General features: G+C 51.1%; 1 protein-coding gene and 1 long non-coding RNA gene across 17 annotated transcripts in view; one reads left to right on the top strand and one right to left on the bottom strand.

Annotated features, from left to right (window-relative positions):
• The window catches only part of LOC137486353 (uncharacterized), a 417,767-nt gene that overhangs the window by 54,182 nt on the left and 336,484 nt on the right, over positions 1-27,101 (top strand). The window lies entirely within an intron of this gene.
• Positions 1-27,101, bottom strand: part of EHMT1 (euchromatic histone lysine methyltransferase 1) — a 120,694-nt gene that overhangs the window by 3,927 nt on the left and 89,666 nt on the right. For 14 of the 16 annotated variants that reach the window (XM_068211549.1, XM_068211546.1, XM_068211558.1 and 11 more), the window contains 15 exons: positions 25,532-25,675; positions 23,583-23,809; positions 22,785-22,949; positions 21,656-21,738; positions 20,276-20,382; positions 17,743-17,865; positions 15,474-15,575; positions 14,691-14,795; positions 11,690-11,844; positions 10,823-10,990; positions 10,315-10,459; positions 9,334-9,411; positions 7,948-8,063; positions 5,653-5,739; positions 602-680 (listed from right to left, as the gene is read on the bottom strand). In XM_068211549.1, the coding sequence (XP_068067650.1) occupies positions 602-680; positions 5,653-5,739; positions 7,948-8,063; positions 9,334-9,411; positions 10,315-10,459; positions 10,823-10,990; positions 11,690-11,844; positions 14,691-14,795; positions 15,474-15,575; positions 17,743-17,865; positions 20,276-20,382; positions 21,656-21,738; positions 22,785-22,949; positions 23,583-23,809; positions 25,532-25,675 (1,884 nt within the window). The remainder of the gene's footprint in view (positions 1-601; positions 681-5,652; positions 5,740-7,947; positions 8,064-9,333; positions 9,412-10,314; positions 10,460-10,822; positions 10,991-11,689; positions 11,845-14,690; positions 14,796-15,473; positions 15,576-17,742; positions 17,866-20,275; positions 20,383-21,655; positions 21,739-22,784; positions 22,950-23,582; positions 23,810-25,531; positions 25,676-27,101) is intronic. The other 2 variants (XM_068211562.1, XM_068211561.1) reach the window with 1 other exon arrangement.

Genomic DNA, 27,101 nt, shown 5'->3' on the forward strand with positions numbered 1-27,101 from the left:
AGGCACAGAGTGTTTTACAGTCTTCCTTGGAAGTCTCCCCACTCCTGTGAGTGCCCAGCTCACCTTTTCTCACTTCTCCTTTCCCAGGGGGAGCCTGAAGTTATGCCCTTGCTTAAAACTTTGAGACTGTACTTTGCAAATCAAAATTTTTGCCCTGAGAGCCCTCACAGAGCAGAGCAGGGGAACAAACAGCAGAACTAGCCCCTGCCAGGGTGCCTGATGGATCCTTTCTGAGTGAACAGGATTTGTTGGGTTTTTTTTTTTAATCTTTCAGCTCATCATCACTTCATGAAGAACTCACAGAGCTGCCAATCACACAGGTGCCAGGTTGGGAGTACCAAAACCTGGACAACCGACCTCAGGATGCTCCAAGAGGTTTGACAGAAGAGCATCTTGCTCAAAAGTGGTGTGGGCAGCACATGTTGGTTCTGCTGCCCTTTCACCCAGCCCTAACTCTCACCTCAAGCACCTTTCCACTAAAGCACAGCAACTGCTCTCTGCAGGATTTTGCTGCACCTCAAGATGGAGACAATCATTCTCTGGGCTCTTTTGGGGAGTCAGGACCTGGGGTTTGTCTGGCTGGACACTGCAGACACAGTACCTTGTTGTCCAGGTCAAAGAGGTAGGAGTCCTCCTCACGGACATCAGCCTCGGAGTCGGAGATCAGCTCCCCAACATACCTGTGGGCACAGGGACAGGAATGTGATCACAGGTTCCAACACCTCTTTTTGGGGAGAGAGAAACACTCCAAACAGCAGCCCAGCCACAGATGGGCAGCCACAGCCACAGTGCTGGCCAGCTCCAAGCCACCAAACTGAGCTCTGTTAACTTCCAGCAGTGAAAATCTGGCTCCAAACTCCACCTCTTCAGAGCAACACTTAAATAATATTAAAAATTACATTAATGATATTAAAACTACTTTAATATTAAAAATCTATTTCTTTTTTCCCGAGGACTAAGTTTCCTTTTGCAAATCTCTCTGTTGGCCAAGATCAACACATGAATCCAAGTCTCCTGAAGTTCCTGGTCAGACTCGGGCTGTCCCACAACCACTGCAGTGCTCATGCTGTTCCCACCCCAAAACAAAACATTTGGGTCTGCCTCTCATGTATTTCCCAGGATATTTTGAGCAATTATAGGCTATACAACTTCAAAATTTTGGTTTAAACCTAACCTGGTTTTGGTTAAACCTAACCTGGTTTTGGTCTAACCCAACCTGGCAGCATCCCTGGATCCCTTTTAAATCGCTCCTGAACCAGGATAATGTGAGCTGTGGTCCCAGATACAGCCACCCTGTTGTAAAACCAGGTGACAGGCAGGTCCTCCAAGGAGAACGAAGCAGGTGCTGCTTGGCCTGGGCTTGCTGAGAAGGACCACACAGCCAGAGAGGTCTGGGTTTGATGCAAACCCCCTCGCTGCAGGACTTCCCACAGCATTGCTGTTCCCACCTCTGTCTCCCTGTTTCCTCTTTAAACAGTTTTGGATTGTCAAGGTCCAACACCTCCTGCCCTGAGCTGCTTTAGTCAAAGGAAGAGACTCAGAGTGGAGGGACTGAGGGAGGGTGTGAGAAAGAAGCAGCAGCACAGCAGCTTGTCAAGTGTCCAAGGCCAGGGTTTGGAGCAATCTGGGATAGTGGAAGGTGTCCCTGCCCATGGCAGAGATGGGATTTAAGGTCCCTTCCAACCCACCCCAGTCTGTGTTTCTGTGATTTTGGTATGGAAGTGTTCCCAGCCTGCAATGAAACAGTGATTATTTCAAGCAAAGGATTCACCACATGCGTAAATATTCTTTGCAGCATCAACAGAACTTCCATGGCCAGCAGTTGCTCTCACAGCATTCCTGCAGCCCTCAGGCATATTCCAAGTGTTAAACAACTGCCTCCAATCCCCCAGAGCTCAAGGCAGCATTTAACTCCCAGGCTGGGGAGCAGGAGAGCCAGGAAACATGAACCTGGAGAGGATCCCTGCTCTCTGTGACCAGGGATTTTTGGCTGTACTTCCCAACTGAGAGCCTGCTGTTTGCCCTCACTGCTCCACTGCTGGAAATCACCCACTCCTTGGAGGCCTAAAGCATAGAAAGGTGGCCAGAGGGGGAGAGAAATTGCTGTGGAAAGGCCCAGCAGCTGAGAACAGCTGCATAATTCTGCTCAGAGAGCCCCCATGCCCAGGGACAGCCACTGCAGGTTTATAACTCCATGAAATAAAATACCACAATCAAATTAAAAATCGTTGGTTTAATGCTCCTTTAAAGCCTATTCCTGTAACTCATCTCCTTTCCAAGGCTGTTCAAAGATACTAACATGTCCCTGATTTTTCAGGCCCAAAGTTAGGGAAGGATGTGCAAGAGGTGCATGTTCCTCCCAAAAACCAGCAGGGGCCCCTTCATTTAAGAACTCCTGTGGTCAAGGCAGTGTCTTTCCCCCCAGCAGGATGTTCAGCACACTGATGGCAAATAACTCCATCCCAGAGCTTCTCAGGGCTGCTCATCACTGCTCAAGCAGCCTGGACTCGAGTGAGGTTGGAACACATGATCTTGGAGGTCTTTTCCAACCTTCATGATTCTGTGATCAGAGGGGACTTTGTGCAAAACCCAAGAGCAACGAGCAGTCCCTAGCACAGGCTCCAGTGTTTGCCACAGGATGTGGGACACAGGAGGCCTGGGGCTTCTCTGCCTGAAGGTGTGGCTGAAACACCTGGCTTGATGCAGCTGGTGCCTTCCCAAAGCACCACTGGAACAGAAAGCAAATATTCAAAAACCATAAATGGATGCAAAAGGAACAGACCAGATCCTCTGGTTTCTGCATCCCACTAATTCCCAGCCTCTCCAACAAAAGTCAGCAGCAGCTGTGCTGTTTCCAGAAGGAGCAGCTCCACCACCTACCAACCAAGCATGAACAGAACAGATTCAACCCAACCCACAGCAGCAGCAGCAGAGGGTGAGCAACAGCAGCTTCTGAACGGCACCAAATTCCGAGGCCAGGGAGAAACCTGCCCATGAGCACAGCCCTGAGGGGCTGCAGAGCCTGAAGGCTCCATGGCAGCCCTGTGGGACAGAGGGTGACACTGCCACACCTTCCCTTGATGCCTTGTGAGGGCTGCCCTGGAACAGAGACTGCACAGAGCTAAAGAATAAAGCAGGGATTTATTCAAAGGCCTCCATGGATCCACCTTGGGCAGCACAAGAGCCCAGCCAGGGCTGCACCCAAGGTGAACCAAAATGGTCCCAAAATGCACGAGCGCTCCCGGGGGCTCTCACTGTGATCAGCTCTGCTCCATTGGCACATTGCAGTTCATTGTCCCATTCCAGCTTTAGCCCATGCAGTCCCATCCTGCTTGTTTTTCTCTCTCCAGCCCACGTTGTTTGTGCTCCTGGGCCTGAGATTTGGATCATTTGTCCTTGGTGCCCAGCTGGAGAAGGAATTGTTTTGTCTCCCTGCTCTGTGCAGAGAGCTCATCATCCCCTCATGTGAAGCCCAGACCCACAGACTAAAGCAGCTCAGATTGTGAAAATAGAAAAGCTCAAACCTGAGGCATCACCCTCGCCAAGCTGCTGCTTCCAGGGCTGTGCAGAAGGGACAGGAGGCAGTTACAGAGTCACAGAATCATCAAGGTTGGGAGAGACCTTCAGAACCACTGAGTCCAGTCATGAACCCAGCACCACCACCATCACCCCAGACCACGTCCCCAGCTGCCACATCCAGATGTATTTTGAACACTCCCAGAGGTGGTGACTCCAACACCTCCCTGGGTGACTCATTCCAATGCCTGAGCACTCCTTCAGCAAAAAGCCTTTTTCATATCTCTGATCTGAAGCTCCCCTGGTGCAACTTGAGGCCATTTTTCCTTGTCCCTTCACTGATTCCCTGGGAGCAGAGCCCAACCCCCCTGGCTGTCCCCTCCTGTCAGGAGTTGTGCAGAGCCACAAGGTCCCCCCTGAGCCTCCTTTTCTCCAGGCTGAGCCCCTTTCCAGCTCCCTCAGCCTCTCCTGGTGCTGTGAAGAGTTACAAGATAAAGGTCACACCAGAACAGTCATCCTTCCAAAGCAGAGCAATAACCACTGGACAAAGCAACTGCCCACCCAGGGCTCTAATTCAGATGTTTAACACAAAATGCTCTTCCAGAGCAGCTGATCCTGGGATCTGCTGTGTCCTGGCAGCCCCAAACACTGCCAGCACTGGGGCTGCTTTCAGAGAGGAGGAAAGGAAGGAACCAGGTCTATGGGATGCTCATAGAGAATCACAGGAAGGACTCATGGAGCCGAGGGCTGGGATTTGGTGAGTGAAAAAATGAGTGTGTGACAGAGGAGGAACGTGCATGAGCACAACATTAATTAGCTCAGCTGTTTAGTAAGCAGCTCATTTAGCTAATGAAGATAGTACCCAGCAGTGAAGCAGTGCCAGCAGCTCTTGGCAAGGCTGGGGGCAGTCAGGCTGTGGGATCTGCACCCCATCAGCCCCACGTGCTCTGCAATGTCTGTGTTCATCACACTTTCCCTGGGCTGCCCCTCACTGCCTGCTCCTCCTGTGTGCTGGCATTCCAGCAGGACTTGTTGAAGTCACTGCCTTTTTTCCTTGGGAGCAGTTCACTCACAGGCTCTGGCCTGCTCCTGGGCACTGCACCACTACTCTGGGACCTCTGGTACTTAGGGACAGCCCTGCATAAGGACAGGCCTGAGACACTCCCCACAGACAGCAGCTTTTGGCTTTATCTCTAAAAAAATATTTTAGCAGCTGGCAGCTCCTGACAAAGAAATACTTGGCCAATTCACTGCAGAATTATCTTTTCCTTTATTTTTTCTTTTAAATACTGCAATAATCTTCCTCAATCCCCGACCCAATTCCGTAACACATCTATAACTAGTTCTAAAAACCACCAGCACCTATTTCCACGATGGACATGAGTCCAGCCTTATTTAGAAGATCCTCAGTCACTGTAGTATTGCAAGGAAGGAAATGCTTTCCAGACTATTTAATAAAGTACATATACCATTTGAAAGCCTCAAACTGTGGGGTCTGATGACAAGTTTTCCACTTGACATAAATCTGAACATTTCTGTGCCTAAGTACTTTATTGAGTCAGGGCCAAAACATGTGCTTAACCCCAAGTGCTTCCTTGTTTTGCTGAATCAGACTAGAGCCAAAGCTGTGACACTGGAAAACCTCTGGAGAAGTCAGGATTGAAGCAGAGAAAACTGTTTCACACTGCCCTGGCCTGCAGTGTCCCATATCTGTGGCAAACACAGGAGTTGAGCACATTTTTCACCAAAACCCAAAAGTGTTTTTCCCCCACCACTTGTGTTTCAAAAGGGGAAGAGCTGAGCACAGATCCCAGCAAAACACAGGGCAATGGAGAAAGTTTCACACTATGAAAAGATGGACAGACAGCAGGAATTGGAGTCAGGAAACCTCTGGCTGAGGCCAGGCAGCTGAGCTCAATGCCAGCTTGATTTGCATGAAAACCTCTCCTTGAAGGGGAGTAAACCATGTGTGCCCTGGGGAAGTGCTGGGGTTGCAGGGATGGTGGAAGCTGCACAACTTACTCCTGGATTTGGGAATGGATGGAATTTTCTGGGCTGGTAAAAGCTGCACAGCTCACTCAGGGCTGGATTTGGGAAGTGCTGGGTTGCTGGGCTGGTGAAAGCTGCACAACTTACTCGCACACAAAGGTTCCCAGAGGAATGTCCTGCATCGTCCGCACTCCCCAGCCCATCTTCTGTGTCCGGTAAAGCTGCAACCGAGTCCTGGAAAAGAGGAAAAGAGGAAATGAAGCCACACTGATGGCAGCACTCCATGGAAAGAATGAATTCTCATGGAGAGATGAGCAAAAAGCCAGCACCTTCCATCAGCACACACTCCCAGAGGATTTTAATATTCACCCTCCTGTTCTCACCCTGCAGGGATGCTCCACTCCCACAGCTCCCAGCTGTGGGCAGATGCTGGCATGGAAACAGCCCAGGGATAAGGGACAGGTGCCAGTCAGCCCCTTCTGCCTGCCCAGGTGCACACCAAGGAGCTGGGGAAGAGGGGACAGGGCTGGATGCTCTGTGTGACGGTGATTTACAGAGGATATCAGGATCCCACCAGCAGCATTTCCTACCCCTCCACGCAGCCCTGGGGGAAGCAGGGAAGGTGGAAGGGGATTTACAGCAGTGGAGTGGTGCTGAGGGGGAAGGCAGGGATCTCCCAGGGACTAAAGAACACCTTGAGCTAAGTGCTCTGACCCCTCTGCCCTCTGCCAAAGCCAGGGCATTCAGCAATTCCATCATATCCATCTGCCTGGCTGAAAGACAAGAAAGAAAAGCTGCAACTTGAGACTTCTTGGTGTAATAGCGGCTCTGTGGAATTTTACTGATGGGGTTTATAGGCAGAGAAACAATCCTGTAAGTCATTCTGCCTCATGCTCAGCCAGAACCTGAGTTAAGTGCAGGATGAACAGTCTCCAGGGCTAGGAAAAGCTTGCTCTATCCCTGAGGGAACCAAAACCCACTCTCAGCAACGCTGTTATCGGAATTAAGTGAAATCTGATGCTCACCTTAACTTCACCCTGTTGCTTTTCCCAGTACTTCTCTTCCCCCCACCCACTCCCTCCTGCACTGTCAGCTCAAACCAAGGGATGTGAATTTTATCCTGTTTGCCCACAGCTTCCCCAGGACAATCCATGACCTCAGGGGAGTGATTGCTCTCAGACAAGTAGGGTCTAACACTGGTTTGGGGCTTGGGGAAGCTCCCCCAGCTTTTGGCTTGTCCATCAGAGCAGAGCCCAGCTCAGATCTGGGCTCCGCTCTAGAGCCAGCACCGGCGGCAGTGGGGCCGTGGCTCCGAGCTGAGCCTGCCAGCTGAGCTGGGCCAGGCTGCCAGCTGGATACGTGTGCTCTGCCAGGCAGAGTTAATTTGGAGCCAATCTGATAAAGGAAGCACTGAAATCGGAGCAGCAGCACCCCTGTGTCAGCTGCAGCCCCAAGGCAGGAGCATTCCCCACTGCTTCCCCAGGGACTGTGAGCTCTGCCCAGCACCTGACCCTCCTTCCCAGCAGAGCTGCTCTCCTCAGCTCATGTTGGGTTCCCAACCCTTCCCATCTTTCAGAAGAAAAACTTCAGCAAGGCAAAAAATGCAAAAGCAACAGCTCTAGCTGTACAGCTCCTGAAGAAACACCCACGGAGGCACCGGAGCTCAGGAGTTTGGCAGGGAAAACCAGAGAGAGGTAAAGTTCTGAGGAAACACATCAAGTTCCTTCCTTGCTTATTTTTAACAGTGCAAAATGTCATCGCAACTACAAAGCTTGCAAAAAGAGTGCTGTCAGCACTACAAAGAAATTCTAAAAAGTTGGGTTTTTTTTTTCCAGTGGGATCCCTTTGTACTTAGTGCAGTGGCAAACTCCTCCATAGCAGAGGTCCAAACCAAAACATTGACATTTTTAGCCAGGCACCAAAATCCCAGCAGTCTAACCTGGAGCAGCAAGGCCAACAGGCATTCAGGTATCCAATTCAATGGGAATCATGCCAAGAACTTGTAAATTTAAAGCAGCCAAGTCTGGGCATGCTGGCCTGTGTTTCTAATCTAGAGTATTGGCTTACAAGATCTTCTGAATTCAGACTCTGCAGCTCTGTTGCTGTCACGTCCTTCTCAGCTCTCCCCCTGAGACACACTTGGCCTGTGCATGCAAACCCACAAGCCATTTGTATGTTTTATGGTCAGCTGATGAAAGAACACTGCAGTTCCCACCTGATGGTGCCATGGGCAGGCTGCAGATATTAACTGAGACGTTAATTGAGCTCATCAACCCACTGCTGCTCCATTCCCACTGGCAGCATGCAGGAACCCACTTCCATCCCACCAGCCCCAGCTTCCGTGCTGGGTTTTGCGGGATTATGGGTGAGCTGAGAGCCAGAAGGCTCATGGGTTTGGGGTTGGTCCTGCCCAGAGCAGCTGTGTTTGCCCCTCCTGCTCACCTGAGGCCGTTCTGCACCACTCGGTTCCTGCAGGTTCTCCAGCACGAGCACGCGTGGTTGCACTCGAAGATCAGGGGGGGCTCAGCCATGTTGAACTCAGGCAGGAGTCGGCCATCCTGAAGGAGAGAACCACCCCAGACTGGGTTATTTGTCTGCTCCTGGGATCCCCAAACCACGGGCAGAAATTCCCCCCAGGGTAAAAACAGGCCAGAGAACCCCAGGTGAAGTCGTGCCCCAAGTTGCCCAAACCCAGTGCCAGAGCTCAGGTTCTGCAGTGGTTTTGCTCTACCCTGACAGCAGCACAGTCACCACTGTCACTCACAGCTGACAAACAGCCAGAGAATTTAGATTTTTGCTGCCTGCCCTCACCCTACACAGCATTTAAAAAAACCCTCCCAGTGCTGTGCAGAAAACTGGTGTGCATCATCATCATTATTGCCATTTGCTGTGCTGGAGGGGAGAGTGGACGCTTAGTTTGCCTCTGGAATAAAGCCTGAATTTGCAGAGTCCAAGGCCAGTACAGCCAAGTTCTCTGAATCACACTACCTTCCCAAATAACACTCCCAAAAAGACCCTACAATTCAATTATTTACCAACATATAGGATTAAGGAAGTGATGGACGCAATTTATCATATTTAACAAATTTGGCTTTTAAGGCTTGAGAAGTGTAATCACCTATTAATGTGTAAATAAAATGGCTACAAAGCCAAGAAAGATGCCAACACTCCCCCTGGGAGAAACCTGCAGAGATTCACAGAACTTCTCATCTTTGTAGCACCTGTCTGAAGATGAATCTCAAAACCTCCCTGAAGGGTTGAAGCATTTACCCAAAACAAACCTGACTTCTGCCAATGTGGCAGTGAAAACATCTTTATTCTGTCTTCATCCAGAAGAATCACAATAAATAAAAGCAGATAAAAAAATTTCTCTTTCTACTCCCCTCTCTTTGTTTACATCTTGCAGCACTTTCCAAGTTGCTCTGAAATGGAAGCTGATTTCACGCTTGGATTATTAAATGCTCCCTATCACATGGGTGTAATTAATGGCTCAGTTGGCACGAGAGGAACACAAATAAATAACACAAGAAAAGCTGCCCCGAGCAGGCAGTTTGGATTATCACATGTCTCAGAGCTGAGACTGTAACTTCAGGCATTTTAAGTCAAGAAGAAAGGAGCTGGAATTACAGAAGCAGGGAATGGTTTGGGGTGGAAGGGGCCTTAAAGCTCAGCTCATCCCAACCCCTTCCATGGGCATGGACATCTCCCACTAGAGCAGGGTTGCTCCAAGCTCTGTCCAACCTGGCTTTGAGTTGTGCAAGAAACTGAATTAGGCAAAATTCAGCTCCCAAGCCCTGGGTGAGCCAGGAGGGGGCTGTGTGTCCTCACCTTGTCGTACCAGCAGCGCATGCTGAGCTGGCCGCACATGCAGTTACTGGAGGAGCAGTCGTCTATACAGACACAATACTGCAAGAGAAGCAAAGGGTTAATTCCACACCACTCACACAACTGAGACTGCAGCTGGTGACTGGGTCAGGAAACCACACGTCCTCCCCTTGCTGCAGCTCCTTGGCCTGAGGGATCACCAGCTTCACCAGTCAGTGGCAGTTCTACTCCATTGTTTATTTCTGTGTGCAATGAGCACCCAAGGACTCTGCCTTGCAAGGAAGGATCTCATTCTGAGCCAGCCTCACTGCTCAGGGGAGGGTGCTCCCCTGTTGTAACCCTCCCCCATGCCCTGTGAGCTGTTCTCCACACCTGAGGACAAGGAAAGCTCCAAGGAGGGACCAGAGCTGGGAAATAATGCAGTTGTGCTGTCTCAGTCCTCCCCTGCAGCTTCCCACTCCAGCTGGCTGCTTCCCCAGCATCCCTAAGCCAGCACAGCCCTGCCACCAGGCTGCTGCACAACTGGGACTGGCCCAGGGAAGGTCACTTCAGCCACCTCAGAGCTGTGGCCTCACCCTCACCCTGAACCTCCCCATCTCTGCTTTCCCACCCAGCCCTTCCAGGACTGCAGGATCACAGCCAAGACCTCGGCCTGGCTGCTGCAGTCCATGGGAAGGCAGCATGGGGAAGGTCTCCCAACAAATCCCTGACTCTGCAGCCTCAGAAGAGAGGACAAGGATAAATGGGAGCCATATCAGCCAGCACCAGATGGCCAATGCTACAGCTGAACACAGAGCTCAACTTAAGCCTCAAAACTGAAGAAAATCAAAATCCCATCTCCTACAACAAGAGCTGGAGGTGAGGCACTCAGCCATAGCTGGAATTTGATGGCAATATCAGGACTCAACGTTCCCATCTGGAATGCCAAATCTGTTCTGAGGAGCAGTGCAGAGCCCAGAACAGGAAGAAAGCACGATCCCTCACCTGTAAATGAGTGATGTTCCTGTCAATGTCCATCGGGGAGGTGACACAGTTCTGTGACACGTATTTGTAATTGCTGGGACAGGGCTCACTGTCCACGGAATTGACACAGGGAATGGGGATCCTCTCGTAACCCCGGGCAATGTCTCTGTCATGGAGAAAGAACTGTCACAGAAGGAAAACCCCCCAGACAAGGGGCCATTCAAATGCCATCCTGGGGCAGAATCACTGCCTTGGAGCACTGAGCACTCAAAGCCATTCAGACTAGAACAGAGCTCATGTTTTCCCACCCTGCCTTACAGATGGCTCTTTGTGCTTGTGAGTATTTCCATTGGAGGATGAATTTGCAAACCATGGACTGAATCAGCATGGGCTTAGTTCTTGCTAAGCTCACACTGACCTTCACAGCAGTTTAAGAAGGTACACAGTTCTTTCTTAAACCAGGCCCCCAGCCTTCCCTGTGCCAGGGCTCCATTTCATGACTCCCAAGCAAAGCCAACCCTATTCTCACCTGCTTACCACCTTCTCTATCTGGGCAGGCTTCTCAGAAGATGATTCTTTGAGAGTCTTGTTCATCTGTAGGGCCACCCAGACCTGAGAGTTAAGGCTGGAGCACTGGAGCGGGGTCTCACCCTCCTTGTTCTTTAAAGTGACATCCGAGCCACGGGAAAGAAAGAGACTGCAAAACAGCAAGGAAGGATAAGGATTCCCCAGGAGAAACCAGGCAGGGGGAAAACAAGCTGAATCACATCCTCCAGCCAGCCCTGAAGGGACGAGGAAGAATCTGCACAGTGAATAATCACCTGAGTTCTCTTTATTAAGCATGGTTCAGTGAATCCTTCTGACAGAAGCTCTGGGCAAACCTTGCCTTGCTTCAGGTACCTTGCTGGTACCAGCCTAACTTCAGACAGGCTTGAAACTCTCTCTGGCAGGGAAAGATATGGGGTGGGAAGAGTAGGCTGGAAATGGAAGAGCCCCACAGGAAACTGGTGGTGGACTTGGCCCTTGTTTATACTCACCAGCTTTTGGTGAGAACATGATGGCTTTATTCAGAGCAGGGATGAAGCAAAGGAACAAAGGTAACAGGGCACCTTTTTACCATGCTAGTGGTGGGGGAAAAAAAAGCTTTAATCAAGGAAGCCTGACACCTTCCTGCTGGGAAGCCCAGGCTGAGCACAGCCCCTCAGACTCCAAAATACACCACATTTTCTGAGTAGCTCTGGCAGCAGCTGGTAACTCATACCCCCCACCCCTGGGAGAAAAACAAGCCCTCCATCCCAATCCTGGGCTGTGTGTAAAGACCAAAGGCATTTCAGAGGCTCTCCTGAGCCTGCCAGGCAGCAGCCAGGGGGCAGGGAGGGGGGAGTAGTGCACTTACACCACACACTCGTAGCGGTTCTCTCGCGCCGCGATGTGCAGGGGCGAGTCCCCGTGGATGTTCACGGCATGCAGGTCACACTTTGCTGCCAGCAGGATCTCAGCTATGTCAACACAGCCAGAAAAAGCAGCCCAGTGCAAACAAATGTTTTCCTCCTGGAGGGAAAGAAAACAGAGAGGAGATTGTTTCAAACCCCGTGGCTTTGGGGGTTCCTTCCTCAGCTCTGCACCTGCAGCGTTCAGCATGTGGCTGCCATCCCCACCCTGCTCTGCCTGGGAATGCCAGGGTGGACAGGGAAACCTCAGAGCAGCCAAACAGGGAGTTCTCACTCCATCCACCTCTGCACACCAAGGATGGGGAGGCTGCACACAAGGCAATCCATCACCTTCCCTACACACACACAAGTGTGTCAGTCTCTGAGCCACAAACCAATCTAGATCAATCCAGGAAAGAGCTGACAGACATGAACAAACATGCTGGAAAAGGCTGGACGCTGAGTTTCCCCAGCTCCAACAGCCAGGAAAGCCACTGTGCCTCCCAGGGCTGCAAAATTAAGGAGAAAAAGAGTACAGCACGAAATTAAGGAGAAAAAGAGCACATAGGGTACGTGAAAGTGCCAAAAAGAGAACCAGGCACCATGGGGTAAGCAATCAATCTGACTCCAGGCATCTCTTAAATACTGTATGTACCCATCTCTCACTAGCAGCACTGGAAATAGCTGAACACTCATCTTTCTGATGGAGATATTTTAAGGGATGATCCTGTTTTCTGTTACACTGCAATTTGCAGCACACGTCGATCCCTTCCCCATGACAGGCTCTAAAGACTTCGATGACAACAGTGAAATGATAGTAATGATCACCCAGCTATTCCCTTTTTTTCCTTATTTTTAAAGCAAAAACAAAGCTGCTGCTGGAGTGTTTGAGCTGTTACCATGTAACTTAAGGTCCTGCCTTAAATAGGGAGCTATTGCCACACATCAGGGAGAGGGAGACACTTTTCTACCCAGCTCCTGCTTCCCTTTACAGTATCATCTAGCAAAACCCCACACAATCTACAGAAAACATCCATCCTGTGGGTTGCACCCACTTGCTGCAGCTCAGACAGGTCACAGACGCCTGGACTGGTCTCTGCCTTGCACTGCTCCTGCCTAAAAAGCAGCATCAGCACAATCAAAGCATTTCTCCCAAAGCAGGATGTTTCCCAGCACGAGTGACATTTGTCCTTAACCACATCCACCAGGACTCCCCAGCTGCAGGTCCAGGATAGATGTGTCACACACACAGCTGTTAAGAGCACAGTTTTCTTTCAAGTAAATTGTTGACTGAGTTGATTTGATGTTCATCATTAATGTGTGATCTTGAAGCTGTGACAGATCAAAGAGTCTGTTTTGTTCAGAGTCAGCAAGCAGATGTAACAGCCCAAAAAAGCCTCCTCTCACCTTGACTTTTGTTTTTAGGAATAGGATTGGATCCAGACCTGCCTGGGAACTGGGAACTATCTAAGTGTGCTGTGTTTGGCTGAGATAGAGTTAATATTTCTCCCAGTGGCTGGTGTGGGGCTGTGCTGAACACAGGGGTGGGGACACAGATGTCACCTGCTGAGCAGGGCTGACACAGAGCCTGCTCTGGTCCTTGTGCTGCCTCACTGGGGAGGAGACTGGGGGACATGGGAAGCTGGGAGGACACAGCAGGACAGGTGACCCTGAGCAAAGGGATATTCCAGACCACCTGACTTCAGTTCAGGATATAAAGGGGGGAAAGAAGGAGGAAGGGGGATGTTTGGAGTGATGGTTTTTGTCTTCCCAGGTCACTGTTCCATGGGTGGGGCCCCGCTCTCCAGCAGGTGCTGAACACCTGCCCAACCATGGGAAGCAGGGAATGAATTCCCTGTTTTGTTCTGCTTGTGTGTGTGCCTTTGGCTTTTCCATTAAACTGTATCTCAACCCATGAATCTTTTTCTATCTTTTACCCTTCTGATTCTCTCCCCACTGGTGGGGAAGTGAGCAAGGGGCTGTGAGAGGCTTGGTGCCTGGCTGGGGTTAGACCACACAATCACAGAAACACAGAGGGGTTTGCTTTGGTTTAGTTTGGAAGAGACCTCAAAGCTCATCCAGTGCCACCCCCTGCCATGGACAGGGACACCTTCCACTATTCCCAGGTTGCTCTAAACCTTGTCCAACCTGGCCCTGGACACTTCCAGGAATGGGGTGAGACACCTCACTTCAAAATCCTTAAAGACTCCAACAAAAAAAAGAGAAACATAGTATAAGGAGAACAGGAGCAGTGCTGATACAATGACTCCCCTGAAGAAGGCTGGGAACAAAGCAGACAGTATCTCTTTGTATCTTCTCTATTTCCCTGTAAATCCCTGGGAAAGCACCTGGCACAGCCCCACAGGCAGCACAGGGGGTCCCACAGAGCTCCCAGGGACTCATGCACTGAGTGCATCCCACTGGAGCAGGATTTAGGGAGGTGAAGGGCAGCTCCAGCCTGAGCTGCCAGCTTGGCCATGCTCTGGACACACCAGAGCTTTGTGCCAGTGATGCCCAGGAAAAGCCAGGCTCTGATAGCTGCTGACAAAGTGCTCAGCCCATCCAGAAACACAAATACGAGCTCATTCCCCTCAGAATGCACACAGGGTGCCCCTAACCCACACCCAGAGTCACTGGCCTGGGACAAACACAGAGCTGGTAGGTCTGGACTGAAGGGGATCTGCCTGGTGCAGTGTCCAGCGGCAGCACAGTGGGATGGGAACCAGGGAGGCTCACTGAGTCCAGCCTGAGGATTCCACACATTCCTTACAGGCTGTGACAGAGCAGCTGGAGGGACAGCACATCCCACAGGCTGCCAAACTTCTGCTCAGAATGCAGGAAAACTCTCTCACCAGACACTTCTCACTCACACCGTGGCAAGGGACTGAGCGCAAAATCTGTCACCTGGCATGTCTGGGGTTTAAAGAGAGACTGCAATTTCTGCAGGAGGTTCCAGGGGAGCCTTACGTTGTCACGGATGTTGATGTCCGAGCCCTTGGCCAGCAGCAGCTTCACCAGCTCGATGTGTTTGTACTCCGTGGCCCAGATCATCGGCGTCCAGCCACCGTCATCCTGGGCAGGGACAGCAGAAAACATCCATCATCCAAGGGGACACACAGCACACACACAGCCTCCTGCTGGCCCCCACACAGCCCTGCCCTCCCCCTGTCTGTCTGCTCCTTCCCCTTCTGCCTGCACTGCTGCAGGTCCCTCAGGTGCTGCAGAGCCCAGCGTGGTGGGAGCAGCACACCTGAGCCTGGAGCTTATTCCAGCTCAGCAGGCTGGCACTGCATCTCCAGCTTGTTCAAGGACACTGACTGTCCAGAAGGCACAAGGAACACCCAGGGTGTGTAAGAGATCTTACAGAACCCCCCTGAGAAGCCTGGGGGACCTGCCCTTGCCCCAGGTGCAGCTCTGTCTCACCCCACAGTGACAAGTGCCAGGCTCAGCCCATCCCACACCATTGTCCATGATCCCCCCAGCAGGAAAAGCTCAGAGACACCCTGGAGCAACAGGCTCCACAGCAAATTCAAGGCCAAGGAGAAACTGCAAATCAAGGGGAGTTTCCTTGAGGTCAGTGAGGGATCACCCTCCCTGGCAGACGGGAGGGGCACGGAATTGTCACCCTGTGCTGATTTGGAAGTGTCCCCCAGCAGCAGGACTGTACCTGAGTGAGCACTGGGCAAACAGCACTGTGCTGAGGGAGTCCCTGACCTGGGCAAGCGGCTCCTGCCCCAGGGAAGGCCTCACCTGGCAGTTGACATCCATCTTCCCGTTGGAGAGCAGGTACTGCACCACGTCGTAGTGCCCCTTCTTGGCTGCCAAGTGCAGACACGTGGAGCCCTCGGCATCCTGCACACAACCACAGAACAAACCCTCAGGGATGCTCAGGAGCAGCAGAGAAGTTCCCAGATGGAGCAGAGAACTCCAAAAGTCTCCACCCCACTGCCAGGAGGGCAGAGAGCAGGAGCCAGAGCCAGCACCAGGCAGAGCTCAGGAGCCTTACACCAAAGAGGTGCCACCCTGCAGAGAAGGGCTTTGCAAAGCCTGGGGAAGGTACCAGCCCCAAACCTTGGCAGTGATGCCCATATTTTCCAATGGCCCCTTTCCCACTCCTCTCCATTTGCTGGAGAGCCAAAGGGAAGCAAAAATCCCTTACACAGGCAAAGTTTGCACTTTACATCAGAAAAATCACTTTGTCTCAAGTTGAAATGCTCCATTTCTCCAGGTTTTTTGCTGGGTTTTGTTAGCCCAAGGCCTTATCCCAGCACCTGGCAGCAGATCCAGGGCTGTGGTGTCTCTCTCCAGAGAGACCAGGTCCCCAGCCTGCCCACAGCCATCTGCACAGACAGGAGATAAAAAACAACCCCAAAGGTGGAAAGGAAAAATGCCTCTGGGAGCTGGGAATGCAAGGCCTGGAGGAGATGGACAGGTTCTGAGTCACGATGGAGAGGAGATGCTCCCACCCTCACACCAAAGATCTCTCTGGCAGCAGCCTGACTTTTATCAGGCATTTATTTCCCAAGAGCTTAGCACAGAGCAAGGCCCAGAGAGCAGGAAATCAGGAGGAGGAAATGAAAGACTGAAAATGAAATTACTCCCTCCAGCTAAATCCCTGGGAGCAACACTGGAGGTGAGAGCTTTGGGGTGGAGCTGATGTATTGCAGGGTGAGAGAGAAACTCTCTGAGCAAGGAGGGGACATCTCAGGTCAGGGATTGCACCATGAGTGCTCCTTGGGACACAGAAAGAGTTTCTACACCCCCATATGTGCCTGCTCCAGCTGAAAAATTCCACAGCTTTCCCCTTGGATGGGCAAGAACCAAGTGCAGCTCCTCAGCCCTGGGAGAGCAGGCAGATTTTATTGAAAAGCTTCTTCAGGTTTTGAGTGGGGCTTTTCCATGCTGGTAACAGGACCAACAGCTTCACCCTGGGGGCTGGGGAGCCTCCACCCAGCTCCCTGCCCTGCAGTCCCAGGGCTCTGCACACACCTGCCCCAGCTAAGGGCTGGAGCTGCTTCCAAGCCAATGCTGCTGCTTTCAAACAGAGGCCTGAGCTGGTGCAAGAAACTAATTAACATCATAAACTAGCCTAGACCTCAGACGTCATCTGAGGCTTCTAATTTGCTTTTGCAAGCTCAGAATTTATCTCCTTCCCTTGACCTTCAGAAACACAAACTCCCCTCTTTTCCACAGGAATAATCAGGTGAGAGATGTCTGGGCTGCTCCAAGGTACCTGGGACAGTGGCCAGCACGAAGCCACACGTGCCTGTCCTGTCCTTTCCCCATCCCAGCTCAGAACCAGCCTCCCAAGGATCCATTTAGGGCCTGGATTGGGCAGCACCTGATACCTTGTGCAATGCTGCCAGTTCCCCCCCAAACCCAGCCAGGAGCAGCAGGTTGTGACAATCAGTTTGCATGGGGAGGCTTCCTGTGCTCCAAACAGCATCTGATTTATGGCACAAATAAATGGTCTGTGTATTTTCCAAGACTGCAAAGCAACCAGAGCATGCTAAAGGCAAAGAGACAGCTGCATTTTATTGTTTTGGTTTAAATTAAGGGGTAGAGTTTAAAGATGGGGTTCAATTTTGCCACTGCAGCATGACTGCAAGAATCCACACATCAGTGCTTTGGAAAGGAAAGCTTCCTCTGTCATTTTTCCTGGCTTGGCAAGCACCTAATTACCAGCCTATTTTAAAACATCACCCTAAAACTCTCAATATTAGAGTCTACAGAGAAGGGAACTCTGAAATCCAGCTCCACTGCAGTGGATTTGTGACACTAAGATCTATGAAATCAAATCCCCATGACATTTGGTGCCACAAACTAGAGGGACAAGTGGCAACACTTGCCCCAAACAGATCATGGCCAGCAGTAAAATGAGATTATGACAACCCCAGCCTTCACTCCAAGACAAACCAGTTCATTTCTCCTCAGCCTGGGCACTTCTACTCAAAACTTCAAGGAAGAAATATTGGACAGAGGCTTCCTCAGGAGAAAAAGGGAAGGAATAAACTGCTACCTTGGGATCTACTAGTGCTCCAGCCTTGATCAGGTATTTCACAGTTTCCAGGTGGTTGTTTTCTGCTGCTTCCATCAGCGGGGTCCTCTGGTCCTCAGAGCAGGTGTCAATGTTAGCACCAGCCTGTTGGGAGGCCAGGGCAAGGACAAGGACAATTAGCAGAGCAAGGATGTGGGAGTGGAGATTTAATAACAAGATCTTCTCCTGAAATTCAGCCATATTAAGCAGGGGGAAAAAAAGAATAAAAAAGAAGAAATAGAATGAGGAAAGAAGGCAGTGCAAGTCCACCTGCTCTGGAAACAGCACACACTGCCTGCCTCCACTCCTGCCTTCCCCAGCCAGGAAGGAACTGCAAGGAAGCCAAACAGCTGGTATTAAATAACTCCTGTTATTACCAGATTTTGTACTCCTACTTTCTAGATATTGTTTGTGTAACAATTTGGAAAAGTCAGCCTCCTCCTTTTTCCAGCAGCTTTGTTTTCCCTGGTCTATCATTTAGACTACAACAACCAGCTCTTCTCAATGTCACAAGCAGTAGGAACAACTTGCTGATGGCAACAGAGGCAGGAGCCGTAAAAAATATCCTGGGGATTGGCTAAATATTCCTGTGGAAGTCAATGGCACCACTTCCACAGAGGTCTCTGAGCATCTGTTCAGTTCTACCCAGAGTGCCTCCAACCAGCACCTCACTCCTTTCCAAACCATGGCTATGTCAGGTTTGGGCTGAGCTCAGGAACCACCCGAAAATTAAACCCAAAAGGTCTCAGACACACAGCTCTTGGCAGGGGGGGTGTGTGTGAGGCTCACACCTGTTCCCAGCAGCTGACTCAGGTTCACCTGGCACAAGGAGCTGTTTTCAGGTGCCTCCCACTGAATTCCTTTGGTTTGACTCTTTCCCCCAGCCAGAGCTACTTGAACCAGGGCACAGGAGGAATTTCAAGTGGAACAAGCTGGGGCCATTCCCAGCCAAACACTGGGCTGCTGCAGAAGCCAGACCTCAGGGAGAGACAAGATGAAGCACTTTGGAAACAAACCAACCCTACTGATAATTAAATTGTTTGTGATATCTTACAAGTTTTGCTCCTTTTCCTCATTCCACTGTCTTCACAGGCAGTAATTTCAGTGAGAGCAGCCAGGAAGGTCCATTGCTGCCTTCAAATAGTACCTGAAAGCCTCCAATTCCAGGTGCTGAAATGCACCAGCCCAGCAGGATCATTTCCAAGGGCCAGTCACTGCTGCCTTCTCAGCAGGCCTTTAAGGTTTCCCAATCCCACAGTGTAAACAAAACACACTTCCAGACCAGGTACACAAAAAAGAAAAACTAGAACTTTTTAAATGCTTCTTTTTCTTCTTCACATTGCTTTGGAGCAGGCTCAACAACATCCCTACAGCATTGACCATCTTCCCTCACTTAGAATCCAAATCTCAGACAACAAACCAAACTTGCATCTTCCCTTCACTCCTTTCCACATGTGAGACCTTTATGCTGCAGAGGAAAATCCTGCAGGAGCTCCTCAGGTTTTGACAGAAGGGAAGACAGGGCCTGGCAGCTTCCAGGCTCCAGAGCCTCACTGCCTTCCTCACCAAGAGCAACCTGGCTTGGAGATCAAAACCAAGAGCTTGGAGATCTCCTGCAGCCTGGCAGCACACCTGGCAGTGCATCAGGCTGTGCTGGCACACATGGCAGTGCATCAGGCTGTGCTGGCACACCTGGCAGTGCATCAGGCTGTGCTGGCACACCTGGCAGTACATCAGGCTGTGCTGGCACACATGGCAGTGCATCAGGCTGTGCTGGCACACCTGGCAGTGCATCAGGCTGTGCTGGCACACCTGGCAGTGCATCAGGCTGTGCTGGCACACCTGGCAGTACATCAGGCTGTGCTGGCACACCTGGCAGTGCATCAGGCTGTGCTGGCACACCTGGCAGTGCATCAGGCTGTGCTGGCACACCTGGCAGTGCATCAGGCTGTGCTGGCACACCTGGCAGTACATCAGGCTGTGCCGGCACACCTGGCAGTGAATCAGGCTGTGCTGGCACACCTGGCAGTGCATCAGGCTGTGCTGGCACACCTGGCAGTACATCAGGCTGTGCTGGCACACATGGCAGTGCCCAGCTCTGGCTGTGCTGGCACACCTGGCAGTGCATCAGGCTGTGCTGGCACATCTGGCAGTGCATCAGGCTGTGCTGGCACACATGGCAGTACATCAGGCTGTGCTGGCACACCTGGCTGTGAATCAGGCTGTGCTGGTGCTGGCACATCTGGCAGTGCCCAGCTCTGGCTGTGCTCAGGCTCAGATCCCCACCTGCCCCACAGTGCCCTGCACCAAATCTTCCCCTGCTCCTTGCCTGGAGAACAGCCCAGCAGGACAATTCCAGTTGTGCCCTCCCGTTACTCTGCCCCACTCCTCCCTCAGCAAACCCTGGGACTGAGGAGGGTTTTTACAGGAGGGATTTCCACTGCTGATTTCCATGTGGGGCAGACCAAAGCCCACAGAAAATGGTTTGTACAGAGGGCTGGAAGTGCAGACAGACCTGAATGAGCATGTGGCAGATGTCCACGTGGCCAGACTCGGCAGCAGCATGGAGAGGGGTTCTCTTACTCTGATGCTCCATTTTAAAATTAGGGTCAATTCCATCCACTGCAAAACAGAGCAGAGACTCTTTCAAGCACAGTTCAGAGATTGAAGTGTAACAGGAGAATCATGTCTCAGCTAAAGGCTTTTAAAGGATGGGTTCCCAGCCCCTCCTCAGCCCTGCTCACGTCTCACTGCACATTTCACCAGAAAGCTCTCAGGGCAGTCCCCTGCACATTCAATATGCAACAGCCCTCAAACCCAGAGCTTAGAAACACCATGGAATTCAATACCTTTTTAAGGCATTACTATCTCTACAAAGGCCACATCCCTCAGCTTCACAACTCACCTCAAAAACAACAAACACCACACGAGGATAAAAAGAGAAAAATTGCTGCTTGGTTTAAAGCAACCCAGAAATTGGGAACCACAAAGAGTTTGTAGCCCCTGGGCTCTGTCTCACCACTATTAACTGAAATTAAAATTAGTGATCCTTTTTGCACCTCTGCAAATACAGAGCTGCAACATGGATGGAATTTCTCCACACAGGCTCAGGATCTGGCCAGAGATTCTCACAGCTGTGCAGAGACTGACAGATGATGCTGACAGCCAGACAAAGATGTCTGGGCATGATAACATGTTGTGTATGATGAGGCTGTAGTTAAATATCAATGAATAACATTTCTGTGCTATTGAAAACAGGAACAATGGAGCAAACACTTGCTAGGAAAAAAAAAAAAAAAAAAAAAAAAGGAACTGATAAAAGGCAAGAACAGAGAGCGTCCAAAAATGTACAGCAAAGTACTGGAGTGGAAAGGAAGCATCCTGAGGAAACATTGTGTCCTTCAGAGGGGGAAATTCCTGGGGAATATTGGATGCTAAAAACAAGCTCAGCAGCTCAAAGGTATCTAGTGATAGGCACCTCTGTACCCCAAAACAAACCCCATGGTTGAAGGCTCTTCCCTTTTGCTTTCTTGCTGATGAGTCTTGGTTTAAACTGAAATCTATTAAATCTATTCCCTCTCCACTAGATGCAAATATGTACCCCAGGCATGGAGAAGGGATGGGAAAAACCACATGGAGGTCATTGTGGGGACACAACCAGCTGCTGTGGATAAACCACGTTCAGATGCAGACACAAGTGGGGAACAGTGCACATTTCCCAGAGAGATGAAGCCCTCCCAATGACACATCACCCACAGGAGCCTCTGCTCCGAGTCCCTCCCCAGGGGCACTGGGAAGATGACGTGGTGCCATGCTGGGAAGTGGCCGCTGGCACTGCCTGGCAGGAGCTGGGAGTGCTGCCAGACAGGCCCTGGCCTGGGCAGGAGGCACCTACCCAGCATCAGCAGGACCTTCTGCAGCTCCCCTTGCCTGGCAGAGAAGTACAGCTGCTTCGGGTGGAACCGCAGCTTCTTGGGCCTGCAGGAGCGGGGAGAGAGTGGAATTAATGCTCAGGGAAGAACAGGAGTGTCACCCCTCACTGCCACCCCTGGGCCTGACAAAGCTCTGGGCTCATCCCCCAGCGTGGGCAGCAGGGCTGGGGGAGCCCTGCCCCTGTGCTCAGGTGAGACCCCACCTGCAGAGCTGCCTCCAAATCCGGGATCCCCAACACAGGGAGGACGTGGAGCTCCGGAGTGAATCCAGAGAGGCCACAGAGCTGCTCCCAGGGCTGGAGCCCCTCTGCTCTGGAGCCAGGCTGGGGGAGCTGGGGATGCTCACCCAGAGGAAGGAAGGCTCCAGGGAGAGCTCAGAGCCCCTTTCAGAGCCTAAAGAGGTTCCAACAAAGCTGGAGAGGGACTGGGGACAAAGGATGGAGGGACAGGGCAAGGGGGAATGGCTTCAAACTGAAACACAGGAAATTTAGGATTAAATATATGGAAGAAATCCCTCCTTGGGAGGGTGGGGAGGCCCTGGCACAGGGTGCCCAGAGCAGCTGTTTCTGCCCCTGGATCCCTGGCAGTGTCCAAGGCCAGGTTGGACAGGGCTTGGAGCAGCCTGGGATAGTGGGAGGTGTCCCTGCCATGGCAGGGGTGGCACTGAATGAGTTTTAAGGTCCCTTCCACCAACCCAAACCTTCTGTGATTCTCTGATACAGCTCCAGAAAAACAAATCTCCAGAAGGAGGCTTTAAAACTTCCAGCTCCAGCCCCAGGCAGTCCTGTTCCAGTGAGGGCTGGATCTGTTCAGTGCTGCTCAGCAACAGATTCTGGGTCTCACTACTGTGAACAGCAGCTCCCAGAAGTTACAGCTGCAGCTGAAGAGCCAGTGGAAAACTAAATCCTCCAGAGAAATCAATAAGACATTTAGAGCTGTTACAGTTCTCCCAAATCTGTTGGGGATGACTAATAAGGGAAGTGAAGAAAAAAAGCTCTGAGTTGCACCAAAATCCACAAAAGCTAAATCTCCTTTTCTCTAGGCTAAGCAACTTTGCTGGGAACTAGAGTGACCCAATGGTCATTTTCTTACTTTTCAGAGTCCAGGGCTATCAGGGCACTTTCCAGAGTTTCTTTCACTGGTCCCTGGGTCAAGCTAGTAGTAGGCTTTGGAAAAACTGAAGACCCAGGGATGTCAAACCCTTCAGCAGCTGAACTTTCTGGCTTGTCTTCCTCTGACAACCTCGTCCCAGTGCCACTGAAGAGGAAAAATGAGAGATAGCCAAAGCACAACCATTAAAAATACACAACAATGTTTCTCTTATGCCAAAAAAGAAAAGCAAATGCATTTTAAACACAGATAAGTGCAACTGAAATCGAAACCCAAACCAAAATATTTTACAGCTTTTTCGGTAAGAGCTTGCCCAGAAAGGAATTGCACTGCCCTCTGACTACATCTTGATGTACTCTGTGCTACAGGAGACCCAGGCACATGGGGCAAGTCTTAAAGCCACCTAAACAAGGCCATACGGGATGGGAAGTCAGAGCAGAGTTCAACACAGGGCTGGTTTGATTTGTGTTTTCCTCCTCTCATGGGTGCGGGTCAGGAGCTGCAGATGGGAATGGCTGTCACTTAGCAAACCTGACAATATCAACTAATTCCACTATTATTCCATTCCTAATAAGAGGAAGGAATGGTTTAACTCCTGAACCCCCCAACATCCAGAGCCTCTGCCTCAACTTGGGGCAGTGAGTAACCCAAGACACCCCTGCAGATTCCTGCAGCTGAGCCAGCCCAGGCAGCACTCAGCTCATCAGGAGGAGCCCAACCATTCAAACCAAAGCCTGGTCTGGCAGGAGGTTTGAGATCCCCCCGTGCTCCCGAGCTCACCTCCCCGTCGTGGTGTCGGCCCTGCCCTCCACAGCCGCGGGTTTCTGCTGCTCGTAGCTCAGGGACACCGTGGAGGTGGTGTCAGCCTTGGCTATTGTCACCTCCTTGGCCTTGGAGGCCTCCTCCCCGCAGTGAGGGCAGTAGCTGGTGTCGTTCACCTGCGAGGCACAGCTCTTGTGGAAGCGGTGGGAGATGCTGCTCTCGGGCTGACACTCCATGAAAGTGCCCTTAAAAAACCACAGAGAAGGAATTCAGCCCCTGCTCGGCCCGTGCGTGCCCCTTCACATGCTCCATGCCACTCCTCTCACCACCTCTCTCGGCCCTGCTGCGTCCAGTACAGTAAAGCAAGCACTGCCACTTCTTTAGAAGAGAACAAAACCAAGGTAAAGGGGGAAAAACTCACTTGGTTAAGGACTGCAAAGCAAGATTTTGAATTGTGCTTGGGAAACAGAACAAAGAAGTCCCGATTTCCAGCTCTTCCCTCTAACGCTTGAAGTTCTCGCTTGTGTCTCTAGAAGTGCCAGTGCACTGTAAGGACGCCCCCAAAACTGGAAAAGAAACCTTCAGACCTGGGCTGAGCCAGCATTAAAACTACCTGAAACACAGCTTACACAAACCATTCGAGAACCTGCATGAATCTGTCATTGACCCCACTGTAACCCAAATTACGTGACTCTTCTGCCTGGACCAGCCTAATTAACCCAAACAAGCTCACTGCTCATGCAACAAACTGGGCAATTCCTCTTAAAATTATTTTCCCTTTCTAGCAAAGTCCCTGCATCTGCTGTGCAGGACCCCAGAACTCCCTGCCTGTGGTGTCAGTGCTGCCAGAGCCCTGCTGTGCTCTGGCTTGGTGATGGTGGCACAGACAAACACTCCAGGTTCACCTCTGTGCACCAGCACACAGCATTGAGAGATGGAAGAGAGTGCAAGGAAAGGCCAGCCAAACCCCTCTTCTGAATCCAGTCTTCCCAAGCAATCTAATTAACTCCATTTCAGCTTTGCAAATGCCTTGAAGGGTTTTGAGGATTTTATCTTCTAAATGATCTTTGACTCAGCAAGAAAACCCAGGATGGCTCCACTTTCTACAATAATGCTTGAGACAACTGCAGCATCTTTCCTTGAGTCATCTTGAAAAATACCAGCATCACACAATTAAGCCTCATCATCACTCCATGAGGCCTCAGTTGGTGCCTTTCAGCTTTATCCACAGGGAAAGCAGGACACTGACCACTAAAGGACTGCACCAAGTCCCTTAAAAGCCTCGGTGGCACAGGTGGAAGAAGCAGCAGGAGATCACAGAGTGGTTTGTGTTGGAAGGAACCTTAAATCTCATCTGGTGCCACCCCCTGCCATGGGCAGGGACATCTTCCACTGCCCAAGGCTGCTCCAAGCCCCATCCAACCTGGCCTTGGACACTGCCAGGGATCATGGGGCTGCCACAGCTGCTCTGGGCACCCTGCGCCAGGGCCTGCCCACCCTCAGATGGGAGAATTCCTTCCTAATATTTAATCTTCCTAATATCTAATCTAATTGAGATCTCCAACACTTCCTTGGTCCAGTGCCATCACTCAGGTTCCCCATCCTGAGGGAACACAGAGGTGGGGGCACAGGTTCCTTTACAAACCAAGCTAAGACTTTTTTTTGGATGGGATTGATCTGTACACAAAGAAAAACAACAAACCCTTGTTCCAAAGAAATTCCAAAGACAAGACTTCCAGCATGTGAAATCCCTTTGGTAACACCCCTTGAGGGTCTCCAGGAAGATAAAGGTGATGATTTCAGCTGCCCTCACACACATTCCTATTGAAAACACCTCCTGATGTGCTGTGGAACGAGGTGGGGCTGATGCCAGGAAGTCAGGACACCCCTTTAGGGACCATCTCCACCTTCAGCTTCCAGCTGTTGCAACAGGTACCCCCTTCCCTAGATTGAGAGCACGAACTTACTGCAGTGCAAAAGTATCCACAGCCAGGGCAACACTGGTGTTTCACCATCCTCCCTCTATGGTCCTCACACAGCACCAAAAGCTGGACTTTGTTAGACGGGCGCATCAGTTCATACTTAACCACACTGTTTGTGCATCGACCCAGCTGGAACAGGAGAAATTAAAGGAAATGAAATTACTGCAGACCACAACACTCCCTGTGCTTGTGCAGAGGAAGATTTTGCACACTGCCTCGAGGAGCCCTGGCTTTTTCACAGGAATTCAGCTGTGTGCCAGAGAGCATTAGCAGTGCAGCAGGAAGCTGTGAAAGCTGCTCTCAGGAAGGAATGCATCATTTACTAACTAACATGCATGTGCACCCCGAGTCATTTGTTCCTTGCAACAACAACAACAAAGTCATAACTGGAAATAGGCAACAGCCAAGCAGCAGAAGGGGCAGTCCCAGGGGCCTGACTCACACAACACACACTCTCCTCTTGCCAGGAAGAGCGGGTGTCAGTGACCAAGAGAAGGAGACCATACGCACTAAATCTTGTTACTGCTCAAAACTCCCAGCCACAGGAAGATAAAGGGAAAAATAATTGCTCCTCATTGCCAGCGAAGTTATCGTCTGTGCTGGTTCCAGCACTGGCCCCTGCCCAGACCACAGGGATGAAGAGCCAGGCTTTCATGAGAGCTCAGCTAAAGTCGTGTTTGGAGCAGGTTTTCCCAAAGATTTCACCAATCTACAGCTCTGGGCTTAAAAATCAGAGGATCACAGAATCATGGAATGGTTTGGGTTGGAAGGGACCTCAAAGCTCATCCACTTCCACCCCTGCCATGGCAGGGACACCTCCCACTGTCCCAGGCTGCTCCCAGCCCTGTCCAGCCTGGCCTGGGACACTGCCAGGGATCCAGGGGCAGAAACAGCTGCTCTGGGCACCCTGTGCCAGGGCCTGCCCACCCTCACAGGGAAAAATTTCTTCCCAATTTTCACCTCCTCCTTCAGCTTGAAGCCATCCCCTTTTTCCTAGCATTCCATGCTTTCTCGTGCTCCACCTTGTCCTTTTACTGGCAGCAGGTTCCAGAATTGGGGTTCCCTGTCCCCAGCCAGTGTTCCTTGCTCTGCTGCACCAAGAGGGAGCAGCACCTCCTACAGCCACCACTGTCCCAGCCCAGCTGTCACCTGCCAGCATGACACGACACTCTTTGTGTCTGTTTCAAGCTCTCCTTGATAATATTCTTGCTTTCCCCAAATACCTGGCAAAGGAGATTGATAAACGAGGAATATCAAGGTGAAAGGCTGCTCCAAGGAAGGGTCCCTTGGAGGGAAGGTGGAGAATTTATTGTGCTCATGACAGTCAGTCAGGGACTCAGTGCCACAGACTGTCCCTCTGCTCCAGCCAAGGATTTGCTGCTTTTTCTCAACAAAACTAAACTTTCTCTCTAATTTTTTTTTAAATTCCACTCCTGCAGACGCAACACCCCGTGGGCAAAGAGAATGGATTTTAACCTAGGCTCATCATCCACCACAGCATCCCCAGTTCAGCTTTCCCAAATTCCAGCTGCAAAGACTTCTGTGGCTGGAACAC

This window comes from Anomalospiza imberbis, chromosome 21, assembly GCF_031753505.1.
Source record: "Anomalospiza imberbis isolate Cuckoo-Finch-1a 21T00152 chromosome 21, ASM3175350v1, whole genome shotgun sequence".
NCBI lineage: Eukaryota > Metazoa > Chordata > Aves > Passeriformes > Viduidae > Anomalospiza > Anomalospiza imberbis.